This window comes from Lathamus discolor, chromosome 1 (genome assembly GCF_037157495.1).
Source record: "Lathamus discolor isolate bLatDis1 chromosome 1, bLatDis1.hap1, whole genome shotgun sequence".
Taxonomy (NCBI): Eukaryota; Metazoa; Chordata; class Aves; order Psittaciformes; family Psittacidae; genus Lathamus; species Lathamus discolor.
The window spans coordinates 159,352,012-159,368,560 of record NC_088884.1 but is presented as its reverse complement, the minus strand read 5'-3'; the positions used below and the strand labels follow the sequence as shown (position 1 = coordinate 159,368,560).

The 16,549-nt window shown below is 41.9% G+C and overlaps 1 protein-coding gene across 1 annotated transcript in view; it reads left to right on the top strand.

Moving 5' to 3' along the window:
- POLR1A (RNA polymerase I subunit A) overlaps positions 1-16,549 on the top strand; it is a 36,254-nt gene that overhangs the window by 13,657 nt on the left and 6,048 nt on the right. Inside the window, exons 13-30 of the mRNA XM_065661390.1 lie at positions 166-420; positions 770-961; positions 1,618-1,761; positions 2,177-2,360; positions 3,709-3,791; positions 3,909-4,067; positions 4,399-4,497; positions 5,401-5,553; positions 5,736-5,818; positions 6,467-6,632; positions 7,410-7,631; positions 9,286-9,500; positions 10,128-10,295; positions 11,214-11,349; positions 12,002-12,159; positions 13,920-14,034; positions 14,635-14,751; positions 15,544-15,819. Coding sequence (XP_065517462.1) covers positions 166-420; positions 770-961; positions 1,618-1,761; positions 2,177-2,360; positions 3,709-3,791; positions 3,909-4,067; positions 4,399-4,497; positions 5,401-5,553; positions 5,736-5,818; positions 6,467-6,632; positions 7,410-7,631; positions 9,286-9,500; positions 10,128-10,295; positions 11,214-11,349; positions 12,002-12,159; positions 13,920-14,034; positions 14,635-14,751; positions 15,544-15,819 — 2,925 coding nt within the window. The remainder of the gene's footprint in view (positions 1-165; positions 421-769; positions 962-1,617; positions 1,762-2,176; positions 2,361-3,708; positions 3,792-3,908; positions 4,068-4,398; positions 4,498-5,400; positions 5,554-5,735; positions 5,819-6,466; positions 6,633-7,409; positions 7,632-9,285; positions 9,501-10,127; positions 10,296-11,213; positions 11,350-12,001; positions 12,160-13,919; positions 14,035-14,634; positions 14,752-15,543; positions 15,820-16,549) is intronic.

Sequence of the window (16,549 nt, the reverse complement as noted above, 5' to 3'; positions counted from 1 at the left end):
GGTGGAGGTCATAGGGTGTTCAGGGGCGAGTGGCCTTGATTCTCTTACAAGACAGAATGTTAACACTAAGAGAAAATGGTTAGTTTGTGTGTATACTTAAGGGTGCTGTCTTTGCAGAGGCACGCATGGAAATGCCCTATAGGCAGCAACAAAATTCCCTTGCAGGTATGTCGACATATTAAAAATGGAGATGTTCTTTTACTGAACCGCCAGCCCACTCTTCACAGACCTTCCATCCAGGCTCACCGGGCCCGCATCCTGCCTGGAGAGAAAGTGCTGAGGCTTCACTATGCCAACTGCAAGGCTTACAATGCTGATTTTGATGGGGATGAAATGAATGCCCATTTCCCACAGAGTGAGCTGGGAAGAGCAGAAGCTTACACCTTAGCCTTTACTGATGAGCAGTATCTGGTCCCAAAGGTAAGGAATACTGGCAGATAAATCTGTTCCTACCTGGAATCACTTTGATGTTGTTTGTTTGCTTGATTGGCTTTGTCTAATGAGAATGAGATTTCTGGGTTTGAAATTTGTTCCTGGTTTCTGTTCTGGCTCCACTTGTGGTTCTCTTCGTCTAACGATGGCCCAGCACATCCAAACAACCTCAATCCTTTTATATCAGTGTTCAGAAGAGTTTTAGTAGAGAGTTGTGCTGTGATGAAGGGTTCTTTGCAAATAACTTCAGTGCTTTTATCCAGCTGGGATCATTCTGGGAGCTGCTAACACATGATTTATCCCATCCAACCCTTTTTCCTTGTAACCTCTTCTTTAGGATGGGAAGCCACTTCCTGGCTTGATCCAGGATCACATGATTTCTGGAGTCCGCATGACAATCCGAGGCTGTTTCTTCACCAGAGAGCAATACATGGAGCTTGTTTACCGAGGATTAACAGACAAAAAGGGGAGAATTAAAGTGCTTCCTCCTGCCATTATGAAACCACAGCAGTTATGGACAGGAAAGCAGGTAGTTCATCATGTATTGGGTTAAAGAATGCTGCTGGTTCCAAAGGAAGCAGAATGCTCATGTTAAAACCAGTGCTGCTGAGGGTGAAAAGCCAGATCCCATCATCTGATCAACACCATATAGATCTTGTTATGTGTTACTGTGCCATGAAAGTCACCTTTCAGTTAAAGATGAATTTGAATAGTACTTTAACTTGTTGCCCTGCAGCAGATAAAAGCATAATGCTGCTGTTTATAGGCATGGAAGCAGAGAAGGAATTTGTTGGTCACAGTAAACTAGGTTATGCCAATCAATGCATTTAAATCTCTGAACTTAAAGGCTTTAGGTGAATATTCTGGCATTTAACTTTTTGGTTGAGAGCATCATTATGTTGATGTAATATCTGGGAAGTGAGTGCTCCGTTTTCTACTGTTAAAGAGAGTTTAATATTCAATCCAAGTATTGCATTTCTGAATAATTATGTCACAGCTCATTGATCTTTCAAACATTAGAGTAGGAAGAGGATATTCCTGACCTATAAATTCAGATTCCAAGCTTTCAAAGCTTTGCTGTCAATGGAGAAGATATGTATAGGATGTTTCTATGTCAAATTCTTTACATGGAGAAGGGAATATAGGAAATAAATAGTTCCTGCTACTCTTCCGGCTTCTTTATAGGTTGTTTCTACATTGTTAATAAACATCATCCCAGAAAACCATGTCCCACTGAATCTGACTGGGAAAGCCAAGATTGGTGGAAGAGCGTGGGTAAAGGGACCTGCAAACACGTGTCTGAATCTTGATTCCATGTGTGAGTCTCAGGTATGCTGGGGCAGCAACTCTGGGGCTTGGGCTGTAGTGTGATAAAATTGTATGTACAATGGAGGAATGGGAATGGAGGAGGGTTAAAAGCAGATGTTCAGCAACAGTTCCTGCCAGAAGGTGGTAGTTAGAGGATAGGTGTGGGGGGTCAGGAAAACTGGTTTGATCCTGACTGATACAGATTCCATCTGGGTTTGTTAGACCCATGTGTCTTCGTTGTTTGACTTTATAGAAGGAAAAGAGCAGATGGCATTACAAGTCTTATTTCTGCTATCTGATCATATTTAACTCTTCTCCAACATGTGGGCTTCTTCAGCTTAAACCTGTGTTAATGTAGATTACACAGAAAAACCTGTAGATATCACAATAAGATCAAAATTCCTGTTTTCCTGAATAGCTGTGGTTTATTTTTCAGGTTATTATGAGAAAAGGGGAATTACTGTGTGGAGTCTTGGACAAAGCTCACTTTGGCAGCTCTGCCTATGGCCTGGTCCACTGTTGCTATGAAGTCTATGGGGGTGAAACTAGTGGGAAAGTGCTAACGTGCCTAGGACGCCTCTTTACTGCTTATCTGCAGCTGTACAGGGGATTTACAATGGGTGAGTAACACAAGGACTAATTCAGCAGTGCTGTAGTGCAGCACCTCCTGACATATAAAACTGGCTTTTGATCATTTAGAGTTATGATCACTTACTCAGACACAGTCAATTGGTAGATAGCAGTAGTGAGGAACCAACAGACTGCTCTTAGCCAAGGGAAAGGGAAGGAGATCATTTGAAATGAAGAAGGTGATTAATTGACTGTAAGGCACATAAAATATGTCTTGAGAGCCAGGGTGCAAAAACTGCTTAGGAGTGAGCCTGGGATCAATAGGTAGCTAAAACATCAGGAAGAGAGAAGTGGGACTGGAGCAGGAGTGTGGGATTTGGAGAAGATGATTCGAGACTGAGCAAAATAAGACTTTGGGATGAGATAAATAAGGTTCAGCAGTAGGAGATGAAGTACAAGAGACAAGGTTGTAATGGGAAAAGGAGAGCAGGGGTAGGCAGAAAGAGTGAAGATAGAGGAGCATGTGACAGGACCATATACTCCTTTGCCTCGCAAAGGTGCGTGTAGCTCACTAGTAGTGTGTCCCACTTGTCCTCCTGCAACTGCTGTACACTTAACCTGGGAGGAACCCCTACAGGTGAGCTAACACAGCTCCCTGTGCAAAGCAAGTGCTGCCAGAGGAGCTTCTGCAGGGCTGTGTCCACTCAAATTGTGAATATCTCAGGGCAGTGACTGTACAACTTCCCTGCATCCCTGTGGCAGCATTTGATCGTGTACGTTGTCAACATTTCTTTTCCTGTTGAAGAAAGTTTTATTTCCTTGTATCTTTGAAGGACAAACACATCTTTTAGCCTCCTCCAGCACATGCTCCAGCCATTTTAGTGACTTTTGTAAGGCTCCTTCCTTACAAATAGCTTACAGCAGTTAGGCTTTCTACCTTTCATTTGTTCTAAACTGTTGTGCTCCTGGTCCTGTCATCACAAAGGCCTGTATTTTTAGTTTACCCTTTAAAAAAAGCTAGGAAATGACATCTGATGGGAAGCTTGAAGTGGGTGGAAGAGGAACACCAGTTTGAGTTTCATCTGGGAACATATTTGTGCAAGTGCACTGATTAAGAGTTTAGAGATGCTGTTAAGACTTCTTAAGTTAGGGAGTTGATTTTGCACCCTTAATGCCAAGCTTAATTGGTGTTGCATGGGTTTTTGATAGCCTATGCCTTCTCCCTCAAAAAGCCACCAGTTTTTGTTTTCCTTCTCAAACTGTGGTTTAACAGTTACTATATCTTTACTTGTGACTTTCTTTTCCAGATCTTTGCTTTCCAAATGCACCAAGTGTGGTTCCTCCCTTAATTCTTTTTCAGCTTACATCATTACCTGCTTTTTCTGTCTTCCTTAACAGGGATTGAAGATATTTTGGTTAAACCTGAAGCAGACCACAAAAGACACAAAATCATTGAGAAGTCAAGGCTGCGTGGCATTGAAGTGAGTGTCTTGCGCAATTTCTTTCCCTCTGTAATTAAAACTGTTTGAAGTCCTGCCCTGTTTAATCACTCCTGCTTAGCACCTAACCCCCCCCCCCCTCCCATTTTTTACTCCCAGGCTGTTCGAGCTGCTCTTAATTTGCCAGAAACAGCATCAAGTGAGGAGATCCAAGGGAAGTGGCAGGATGCCCATCTCTGCAAAGACCAGAGGGATTTTAACATGGTTGATCTGAAATTCAAGGAGGAAGTAAACAATTACAACAATGAAGTTAACAAGGTTGGCGTCAAGGCATCTGTGTACACTAATCTTGTTTGGAGGCTTACTGAGCTAATGTAATGTCTATGAGAGGTGCCTGTCTCTTATGGAGGCTGAAGCTTTCCATCTGTCCCCAGCACAAGGCTTCACATATTGCCTCACCATCTCCACCTTATCTTCCCTGAATGAGAAGAGGGTTTAATATTCAAGACACTTTTAAACTTATCAATAGGAATGGTTGTGATTATTCATTGTTTCACTTTTTTAAAGCCTTCAACAGGAATTGCTTTGATTTCTTATTTTATTAGTAATGGTTTGGTTTTGTTCCCTTCACCCCACCACAACTCTTTAGGTTTGTATGCCCCTTGGTCTCCACAGGAGCTTTCCAGAGAACAATTTGCAGTTGATGGTACAGTCAGGAGCCAAAGGATCCACTGTAAATACAATGCAGGTAATGATAGCACTTAGCAGCTGTATTTGTTGATGTGATTTGTTCTAGAATATAAGCTGTTGAGAAGCTCTTGTGTGGATATCTTCATACCAAAGCAGATTTTTTTTTATTCTGGGCTTTGGGAATACAGGCTTTTGGCATGGAAAAACATTATAAGAATGTAATAAAGACTTCAGTGGGTGATGGAGGAGAGTTCGTGTTTATTGTAACCTTCTGTTTTAAAGGTAGTTCTCAGTACATTGGGTTTTATAGCAACAGCAGACCTTCTTTTTAGAAGAAATGCTGTGGATTGTACAAAGAAACCTACTACAGGAGAAAGAACTTTTCCTGACCTCTGTTGGAAACTGACCCTTCTGTTTCCTTCTCCCACTACTGAATAGGAACTAAATCTCGCTTTGCTTTTGTTCAAAATGGCAAGGATGCTTTTTCATTTTGCTTTCTGCAACACAGACCCCAAGCAAGAAACACTCTATAAAAAGGCCATCTAAAGATTCTGTCTCTGAGAGAGAATGACCAAAGCTTAAGAGAGGGTTTTATTTTGAGTTTTTCTGTTCTTAGTACACTGCTGCTGAGATGTGAAACTGAAAATAACAGATATTTTTTAGGTCCCTGCATTCCCCTCACCACATCTCTTTGTATTAAAATGAACATACGGAATGAGAATGGAAATACTGAGGATGAGTCAAGGAGTTGAACAAACTTAAAACCACCAGATGAGATCTGTGTGTCTTTTCTGCCCAGTAGTAGCAAGAACATGGAATGAACATGTGAACATTTAGTTGAAGAATATTTAGGGAACATTTTAATGCTTTTTACTGTGTTTTTCAAGAGCAGTTGTTGAACTTCAGTGAGCAAAAAGCTGGATGGAAAAGTGATGTTTCCTTTTTATCTTTCCACATTCAGATTTCTTGCTTGCTGGGCCAGATTGAGTTGGAAGGTAGAAGACCCCCACTGATGGCATCTGGCAAATCCCTGCCATGTTTCCAGCCTTATGACTTTTCCCCTAGCTCAGGAGGATTTGTGACTGGCAGGTTTCTCACTGGCATCAAACCTTCTGTAAGTTGAATACTGCTGCTGCTTATACTGAAAGTATGGTATTTTAATAGAGAGTGTCTGCAACTATAGATCAGTTGTGTTTGTTCACCCTACTTTTATATGTAGCATTTGAGAAAGAGCATAAATTGCCAGTCTTGATGTGCTTCTGAGCAGGATGCTTATGGGATTATGCTTCTGTTTAGGAATTCTTCTTCCATTGCATGGCTGGCAGGGAAGGGCTTGTGGATACAGCTGTCAAAACCAGCCGCTCTGGGTACCTACAAAGGTAAGAGGTTTGCTCTGGGATTTGAGCCTTTAAAAGATCCTGTTGGTTGGGTGATAGAGATTTTGTTGAACTTAGAAAGTGGCTTAATGCTGAACCCAGGACAGGCTGACTTGCTAGAGAACTAGATCAGGGGGAACTTCATCATCTCTAACTTACCTTTGGAACATAGCAGCAACAACTATTCCTTTTGGAGAAACTTTTTTCTGGTACAAGTGAAAATGTACAAATTCCAGGCAACTCTGCTTTGTCTTGGCCACAAGAAGATGGAAAGTTTTATTTGTTTCAGAGGATAATGGGGGATTCTAAAGGGGGGATGCCCCCTTCTTTCAGGCAACTGTTCAGGAGTGACAGCAGAGATGGAGAGTAATTTGCTGTTGCATTTTAAGTCACTTCAGTCCAAGAAAACTGCAGGAAGGACCATGCAGAAGGCTTTGCAGTATCATTGCACATATCACCTGTGTTTCGTGTCTATGCAATTTTTGGCTTCCAGAATTCCTCATCAGTGCACTTAATATAGAATAGAATCATAGAATCATATCTTAATGAAAACAGTATTTTTCACGTTAGAGTTATGTCATCCTTGTTGCTTTGTATCCTCTTAACAGGGTTTAAATTTGTAATGTTCTTTTCTGTTTTCCTCTGGGACAGGTGTATCATAAAGCATTTGGAAGGACTGGTTGTTCAGTATGACCTGACTGTACGAGATAGTGATGGCAGTGTGGTGCAGTTTCTGTATGGAGAAGATGGGCTTGATATCCCTAAAACTCAGTTCTTACAACCCGAGCAGTTTCCTTTCATTGCAGAAAACTATGAGGTAGAACATCTGAAGTATGCTTATGGGGTGAAGGGGAAAACTGAAATGCACAGTTAACATCTGGCATAGCTGTTAGGGATCCCATGGCATAGTTGTTTTTCTCAGTCACTCTCAGACTAACCTATGTTTTTATTTGCCGTCGTATCCAAAATATGAAAGTGAATCTTACATCTGTGGCATGATTTAAGCAGTCCAGTTTCAGCAGAGAACCAAGCCCTTTCCCTGTTCTAACTCTGCACTTGGATTCAACACACATGACTTAGATATAAGAAAGAAGTTCTTTACTGTGAGGGTGGTGAGGCACTGGAACAGGTTACCCAAAGAAGTTGTGAATGCTCCACCCCTGACAGTGTTCAGGGCCAGGTTGGACAGAGCCTTGCGTGATATGGTCTAGTGTAAGTCCCCACTGCTCATGGTAGGGGGTTGAAACTGGATGATCTTAAGGTCCTTTCCAACCTAAACCATTCTGTGATTCTTTGACTTTACTCTTCAGTCTGTCAGGTTTGAGTAACTTCCTTTTACCAGTAGCATCACTGCTTATTAAAGAATAGCAATTACCGCATAATTTTTTTTCTCTGGTTGAAAATGAGTTTTGAATGTTGCTTTGCAGCAGCTGAACATTCTGAGTGGCAGCAGATAACCTTTTCAGTTTGCTTTGCCTTTTCCACTACAGCGAGCATAGGGAGAATAATAATAATGACACAAAGCTGTTCTCCGTAGTATTCACTGTGAATGGTGTTTGTCTTTCAGGTAATCATACAGATAACTTTCTTACAGGTAATCCAGAAGACAAAGCATCTGGATGAAGCTTTAGCAAGGATGGAGTCTCACCAAGCTAGCCAGCAGTTCAAAGCCATCAAAAAGTGGCGAGCCAAGCACCAAAACTCAGTGCAAAGAGAAGGAGGTTTTCTGATGTTTTCCCAAAAGAAAATGGCAAGTGTAAAAGCACAGATTCCAGGGGGTGAAATCAAAAACGGAAGAGATGCTGCTACTTTACAGGTAACACAGAAGCAGTTGAATTCACAAGCTCTTTAAACAAGTTGCAGAGTGTTTCATGGTTTAACTGTACAAGCTGTCTTCTGAAGGAGTCCTGTGTCAGTTCTATGGGTGACGAAGCTGAGATTCATTTATTGAAGTCTCTGGGTACCAGTGCGAGGGCAGAGGCCAAAAACAGAATTAAAGCTGGTTTTAAAACCAGCCATGGTTGTGGGTGATTTTGGGTGGGTGTTTTTGTTTGGTTAGTGATGTGGTGTTTGAGTTTTTCTCATGGGCACAGAATGGATCTCTCTTGGATGGACAGACACCTGCTAGCTGGATGAGAGCCTGTTTAAATACAAAGATCAAATCCAAGCTGCCTAGGCTGTCAAGAAAGTACTCTTGCTTAAGCCTCTTGGACATTAGGGCACTAATCCATATGGTCTGGCTTCTAGTGAAGGTTATATGTATGAACCCAGAATGGAAACAGATGCTGCTTCATGGCCTTGCTTTTACAAGGAATTTACCTGGGTAGAACATGGACAGTTAGCATGAAACTCCACATTGAAGGTGTTGAGATTCATAACTCCGTTAAGCATGTCTGCCAATGCTCTGCCTAATCACTGGTTCATTTATTCAGCTATGCTGAATTTGTGTTGCTGTTGGTACTTCTGATAATACTCAGTACAATTTAGCTTGGTGATTCATTTGCTGGTTGTTCATTTTGTCTTTCAGTAGATGGGTAGATATAGATACATAGAACCATAGAATCAGGGAATGGTTTGGGTTGGAAAGGACCTTAAAATAATCTAGTTCCAACCCCCTGCCATGGGCAGGGACACCTCACCCCAGACCATATCAGCCAATGCTCTGTCCAACCTGCTTGCCTTGAACACTGCCAGGGATGCAGCATTTACCACTTCTTTGGGCAACCTTCTGTCTTAGTATATTCTAAAGCTCAGTGGACAGACTTTCATGTCACAAGCCAGTTCTTCCATCAGTAAGAAGCAAGGCATATGAGAGATAGGTTTAGCCTATTTTCTGTATTGATTTTTCCTTTTAAGTAGGAATTAACTTTTTTCCTTTAATAAACACAATGTTTGAAACATTACTTAAAGACTGAAGAACAGAAATAAAACTGGTCAGTGTGAAAGATGCAGGCTATGTTAGATAATAGTCTCTGCTGGACTGTTGGGGTTGGATGGGGCTTGGAGCAACCTGCTCTAGTAGAAGATGTCCCTGCTCATGGCAGCAGGTTGGAAATGAATGAGCTTTAAGGTCCCTTCCAACCCAAACCATTCTGTGATTGTATGAACTGAAAATCGGAGAAGCTCGTTTGTCATCCCAGCTTTAGGCCACTGGTGGTAGTCAGTAAGAAATAAAGATTTAAGTATCTTGAGGGGATTCACTCCCAAGTTAAAATCATTCTTAGAGGGCTGTATTTCACTATTATGGTTAGACTGTTTGTAAAGGCTCTTGAAGTCATTTGTGATCGAAAGTGTTAAGTATCAGAAAATGAAGAAAACCATATTTGTAGTTGAGTTGTTTGCTGTGTTTACACCCTTAAGTTTCAGACAGGTAATCTACTTTGCTATTGCTTGATTGCTGCTGGAAGCAGTAGTAGTTGGGTTTGGTCTTATTGTGGGTAAACCAGTCTGCTTAAAAATCTCCCTTTCAGTTATTGAAGATGTGGTATGAACTAGATGAGAAGAAAAGAAGAAAGTATATGAAGAAGACAAACAAGTGCCCTGACCCAAGCCTTGGTGTTTGGCGTCCAGATACTTACTTTGCATCTGTTTCAGAAGCATTTGAACAGGGAGTTGAAGATTATATCAACAAATGGGAATCTGAGAACAGACAAAGTTACCTGCACCCAGTAATTTCTTCTGATAGGTAATAACTTATGTGTCTTTGCTTCTTTGCACTGAGCCAAGAACCACAATACCTAGTTTTGAACTGAATTTGCTAAAGCTGAAAAGTCTTTCTCAACTCTCCCTTTTATTGTGACCTTGTGAAACAAAGTAGTGGATTTCAGGATGGTTCCTGAAAGCCAAGTGAGCTTAGTGTGCAGTGGAGAGGGCCTGGTCATCTCTTTCTTCCAAACCTCCATTTTCCATGCTGCTAAGGGCTTGGGCAAAGCCTTTATGGAATAACAGTGATGTATTGCTGTCCCCCTACATAAAAACTAATACTTTACAGTAACACTTAAAATCCAAAACATGCTTTTGGCACACTTTGGAGTTAGCAGAGTACTTAACATGAACAAGTGGGAGTACATGGACTCTCTTGACATTCTGGGAATCAGAATCAGAAGCCAAGGCTCCAGTTCTGTATTGATGGGCTGTGTTTGTCACATTAGATAGGGATAGACAATTTTACAGCTTCTTGAGTGTATTTATCCATGAACGTCCAGGAGAAATTGCCTGAAAGAGGTGAATTTATTGACCTGAGCAATGTTCCAGTCTCTTCCATGTTCTTTGTTTTGTACATTGAGCTACACCTCTCATTTCCTGTTTTCAGATTGAAGGATTTGTTGTATTTAAAGTGGCAGCGATCTCTCTGTGACCCAGGAGAAGCTGTGGGTCTCCTTGCAGCTCAGAGTATTGGGGAACCTTCCACACAGATGACTCTCAACACCTTCCACTTTGCTGGCAGGGGCGAAATGAATGTCACACTGGGTATTCCAAGGTGAGAAAACTGTGTTCTCAGTGGGTCCTTTGCCATTTTTGGCACTTAGGTAATAATGTTTAATGTCACTGGGAGGTGTACATGTAATCCTGAGGGCAGATGATCCTTCAGTTGAATTGTAAATTGTGGCTGGTCACAACAGTTTTAAAGTCTTGCAATTTTACAGTTGGTTTGGTTCATTATCCAGATAGAAAATACCCGTGAAGGCCCCTGACTCTTATCTGATGTATAACAAATGGCTTGTTCATTGCTGTATTTTAGTCAATACAGTATAAGCCTAAAGAAATTATGCTTTGTGGGTTGGACCTCTTCTTCCCCCTACTATTAAACCTATTTCTTTCACACACCAAACTTCACTGCACCTGTGAGATCTGGTATGTTTAGTATTATCACTTTTGGAGGAAGAGACCTGTTTCATAGCAGCCAGGTTTCCCCTGGCTCTTCAGTTTGGTGACAGTGTCTATCAGCACACACGTGTTTAGCAGCCAGTCATCTGCTTGTTCTGAATAACGTGGGTGCTCATCCCAGCTTTGTGGTTAGATGTGTGATGCCTTAGATGGGTGATGGTTGTCTTAGCTTAGAGAAGAGAATGGGAGAAAGCATGAGGAAGCATGCACTATGCATCTGTAGGAAACAGGCTTCATTAGATCTGTTCTGGGAACATTTTAGTATCATCTCTATTCTCTTCCTGGAACTGGATGATGAAGTGATTGAGGCAGCAGAGCTGCTTTTGTGCTGTCCCTGAAGAGGAACCAAGAAAGTGAAAAGGAGCAGCTCAGTGGTGACCACAGCTCTTGATGCATATGGCTCTGATAGAACTGGCAGTTGCTGCATGCTGCCTAATTAAATGAACCAGGTATTTATGTGATTGCAGAGGGCTTTTATCCTTTCACTTGAAAGATCATTCTTTATTTAAAGGTTGCGGGAAATACTGATGGTGGCCAGCGCAAATATTAAAACACCAACGATGAGTGTTCCTGTGTTCAGTACCAAGAAAGCTCTCAAGAAAGTGAAACGGCTGAAGAAAAAGCTCACAAGGGTGTGCTTAGCTGAGGTGAGCCTCCCGTTCAGAGTGTCCTTGGAGAGCAGCAAACCAAAATGTCCTGTTTAAGCTCATCAGGTAGTCTGGCTTTGTAGCAGTTTCCTATTTTGAAGGCTTATCTGTGGGTGCAAGATGAGAGGGGTCCTTTCTTTTCACCTCCTGCATACTGAACCTGTGATACCTGCTGGGAAGCGGGCTATTGGAAAGAATTGCAGTTACTGTGTAAATTCAGTTTAAACCTGTAGAGCATTGTCACAGGCTACAAAAATCTGTAGACTGTAAAGGAAGGGTAATTGTTCACACATGGCAGTAGTATAATGGCAGGGAGGGTTTATGTTTGCTCTCATAGCCTTGTTTGGCTTTTTCTCAAGCTTGTTTTTGTCAGTCCCCTGAATTGAAAGAGTTTTGTCTTTGAGACAAGCTAATCTGGCTGCGACTGGCATAGCAGAGACCTTTCTGTTTGTTGGGAGGAGTTTAAGCCAAAAAGAGCGCAATAGGGAAGTGAAAAAGTCCTTTTGCCCAGGGGCTGCCACAAAGCCTCTAGGAAAGTTTGCCCGTTAGCCTTGTGTAGTTCTGGTCTCCTGTGGGGAAAGCATTGGAATTGAAAGAAATAAATGAAGCATCTTTATTGAAGGAGTAACATTCCTGCTTGGGACTTCTGTAGGTCTTGCAGAAAGTTGAGATAGAGGAATCCCTGCATGTGAAGTACAAGCAGGACAAACATCACCTCTACAAAATCAAGTTCCATTTCTTGCCCTATGAATATTACCAAGAGGAGAAGTGTGTGAAGCCCAGAGATATCTTGCACTTCATGGAAACAAGGTGAGTTTGCTTTTAGATACTTGAATACTTGCTCTTCTTTTGCCTTTCCATGTGCATTAAGCGTCACTGTGTGGTGTTTATTGCTGTTACTGTGGCTTTCAGAGCAACAGCTTCCTGCAGATGTGCTTATAGAAACATCTACACAGCTGCTTTTTATGTCTTGAATAGAACTGTGGATCTGTGGGGTGGTGACAGTACAGAATTGTATCAAGGCAGGTCTTTCACATGTCTGAGAAGAGCCATTTAAGCATCATCTCGTTCGTTTCTTTGGATGCTTAACCATTACCAGCAAAAAATGTCTGAATTCTTTAAGTATCCCTCAGTGCTCTCACTGAATGGAACTGAACATTACTTTGTAAGATTAGTTTTAAAAGATAAATCAGAAAAGGCTGGCTTTCCCCATCCCCCCCTTCTCTTTTTCCCCCCTGCTTCCTTCCCCATATGTGGCCAAATTTGTGTACATAAAAGTAGACCATTTAATGACAAGGCTCTATTGAAAGCTATTTTTGCTTTGTAAAAAAAGCTTCATTGATTTCCTCCTCCTTCAGGCTGTATGAGTTCAAGCTGAGTCACTTTATTTAACAATATGTGCTTGTTGTTTGAGAAAGAAAAAAGGCAAGTAGTAAAGCATCCATCTGGAAAGTCAATTTGATGTGCGAAGTTTATGTCCAGATGAGATTATAATGTAAATTCATAATTTAATCTCTGGATGCATGGCTACACCTGTGATTGTAAGAGACATGGTACCAACCTTTTGATTCCTAAAGGAATGAGAAAGGAGAAGAAAAATTCTTTGCCTTATCCTAGAAGTACTTTTGCATCCACCAGAGAACATAGAATCATAGAATGGTTTGGGTTGGAAAGGACCTCAAGATCATCCAGTTCCAACCCCCTGACATGGGCAGGGACACCTCACACTAAACCATCCCACCCAAGGCTCTGTCCAACCTGACCGTGAACACTGCCAGGGATGCAGCATTCACAACTTCCCTGGGCAGCCCATTCCAGTGCCTCACCACCCTCACAGTAAAGAACTTCCTCCTTATATCCAATCTAAACTTCCCCTACTTAAGTTTTAACCCATTATCCCTTGTTCTATCACTACAGTCCCTGACGAAGAGTCCCTCCCCAGCATCCCTATAGGCCCCCTTCAGATACTGGAAGGCTGCTCTGAGGTCTCCACGCAGCCTTCTCTTCTCCAGGCTGAACAGCCCCAACTTCCTCAGCCTGTCTTCATACGGGAGGTGCTCCAGTCCCCTGATCATCCTCGTGGCCTCCTCTGGACTTGTTCCAACAGTTCCATGTCCTTTTTATGTTGAGGACACCAGAACTTGCAGGATCACCTTCTTCGACCTGCTGGTCACGCTCCTTTTGATGCAGCCCAGGATCCGGTTGGCTTTCTGCGCTGCGAGCGCACACTGCAGCTGGCTCATGTTCATTTTCTCATCGACCAGCACCCCCAAGTCCTTCTCTGCAGGGCTGCTCTGAATCTCTTCTCTGCCCAATCTGTAGCTGTGCTCGGGATTGCTCCGACCCAGGTGCAGGACCTTGCATTTGGCATGGTTAAACTTCTGCTATTTAAGTTTGAGCCCATCACCCCTTGTCCTATCACTACAGTCCCTGATGAAGACTCCAAATGTCCTGTTATGTCCTGTCATGAGCTGACAGGCTTCTTAAGCCAAATAAATTAATCTTTGGACAACTTGCAATTGACTGTGGTTGTGCTGAGCTTTGCTATTCTGGGTTGCTGCTTCTTTCAGGTTCTTTAATATCTGTCTGGAAGCAATTAAAAGGAAGAGTGCAAAGATGGCATCTTTTGCTGAAGTCAGCGCCAGGAAGACAACTCGGAGAGATTTAGATGGTGATGAAGATAAGGTACAGAAAAACATTCCGAAAAAATTCCTTTAGCTGCTTTTACAAACCTGCATTGGGAAGAGCACATCATGTTCAATGTGAACATGAAGTGCGTGAATACTAAATTACTCCTTAAATATTTTCTTTATGCCTAAGCTGTCTTTGCACTCCCATAAAATTAACAGGGAAATTAAAGTTATTGTCTATTAAATCCTAATTTACTTAAGACTTTACTCTGAAAATGCCTGGTTTAGCTTCATGGTGATACAACCATATTACTTTCTGTTTGCTCACAGATCAGTCCTGATATAGCAGTGGCTGTCAAAACTTTGGGGAAGATCCTTTTTTCACTGAAAGGCTTTTGCATGTTCCTTCTGCCACTTCTCTCCCATCAAGGACTGTGATATAAGCAGGCTGATAGCTTACCTATCTGGTAGACATCCATCTTGTTTAATGTTGATGTTAACTGAGTATAAGTTCATTATTTCTTTATAGTAGTGGGCTCATAGAAGATAAGTTGACCTTAAAGGTATAACATTGAACATAGGTTTGATTAAAGCCTTTTGGAGTTGATGCTTCCTTACAATCAGCCTGATTATCTGGTCTGTCATGGATTTCTAGACACAGCATAATGAGGATGCTACAGCAGAGGAAGAAGAGAACATTGTTGATGCAGAAGCTGATGAAGGAGATGGTGATGCTACAGAAGCAAAACGGAGGAAGAATCAGGAAGAGGAGGTAATGCACTGCACTTCCCAGTTTCGTCTGCTTTGTTTGTGTTGGGAAGGAAAGCTTCCATTAAAACAAAATGCTGGAAAAATCCAAACCCCACCTGAAAGGAGATAGGAAAGTCTCTGCTTTGTACTGTTCAGTTTTGATTTGGATGGGGGCAATACTATAGCAGATGACGTGGGCTAAGACTTGGCATGAACCTGGTCATCATAGTTCAGCCTGGTCGCTGCTGTCCTTTAAAAGTAATACAGAACCATGCAACTTTGAGATGGAAGAGATGTACATTTGTCCAAAGCCTTGTTCTTTAGGCACTGGAGAGATGTGTGTGGCAGCCAGGCTGTGCTGTAATTCACTTTAACTTTACCACTTGCTAATTCCATGCCTAACTTTGCCGCGTGCTAATTCCGTGGTTCTTAATAAATATTCTCTCTGGCTCCGCATGTTTCTCCATGTTCACTACTTCATACTTCCTGCTTAAAAGATGGGTTGCTGTAATTCCGCAGGAGGATAGAGCAATTGAAAATATGAAGGGAATCCCATCATCAGAATTGGATTGTGGGAAGACCCTTTTTCAAGAGGAGAAAATTGAAATGTAGTGAGGAATAATGGCAAGATTATAAAGAAACAGGGACTGAGCTGAATCTGTTGTATGTCCTTTACAACAGAATTACACTTTCATCGTGTCATAGGTAGGATACAACTCAGCTGCAGAGAATATTCATGACTGAAACTGTTCATCGAACACTTAGTTTCAGTACATGTTCTGGCTCAGATAAATAGAACATTATTTCTCTGCAGGTTGATTATGAGAGTGAAGAAGAGAATGGGGAAGAAAACGCTGATGAGAATCTGGAAGATGAAGAGGCTGAATCAGACAAAGAAGAAAAGACTCCTGATGCTGAAGAGAACCAGAATGATACAGATGTTGCCGAGTCTCAACATCTGTCCTTTATGTCTCATACTAAAAAAGACAGACTACCTCAGTCAGCAGAGCTGCGAGTAAATGCTGTCGTGGGCAGTCATCCGTCAATACGGGATTACTCATTTGACACTGAGCATGAGCTTTGGTGTGAGGTAAGATGGTCCGCCTGGAAGCATCTCTCTGTGGTTGTGCAGCGGGTGCACATAGCTCCCATAATAAATGGATCTTTTCAGTGCGGTACTGCTGTTTTGTCTCAGCAATCCTTCATTAACACAGAAAAGTGGCAGTACAGATGTACTTCTTGATGCAATTTTTAGTAACTTATAACTTTTAGAACACCTGATCAACCTTCTTTTTATAAAACCAGGTTTCTGACAAGTTTATTGTGCTTTAATCTTTAAATGTATGATCATAGGATAGAATCATAGAATCAGCTAGGTTAGAAAAGACCTTTAAGATCATCAAGTCCAGCTGTTACCCCTGGACTGCCAAGTCCACCACTAAACCATGTCACTGAGGGCCTCATCTACACAGATTTTGAACACTTCTAGGGATGATGATCCCTGGGCAGCTGGTTCAATGCCTCATCAAATGATGCACCACTGTGTAGCTCTTGATGAATAAAAGTGACTGCTGGGCTGTTGAAAACATCTTAAACCAAGCAAACCCCCAGCAAACATATAGCCCACCCCTCCAAAAAAGCCACCCCAAAAAAACCAATCCATGTAAGATCAGAGATCAGAAAGCAATGTGGACGAATGCTCCTGGGATGGCCTGTTCATATTAGCATCATTCAACTGTAATTCTAGTCAGACGTTTATGATCCTAAACACACAAGTAGGGGAATTCCAGTTGTCTACTTTTAGCCTTAAAAAGAACTAG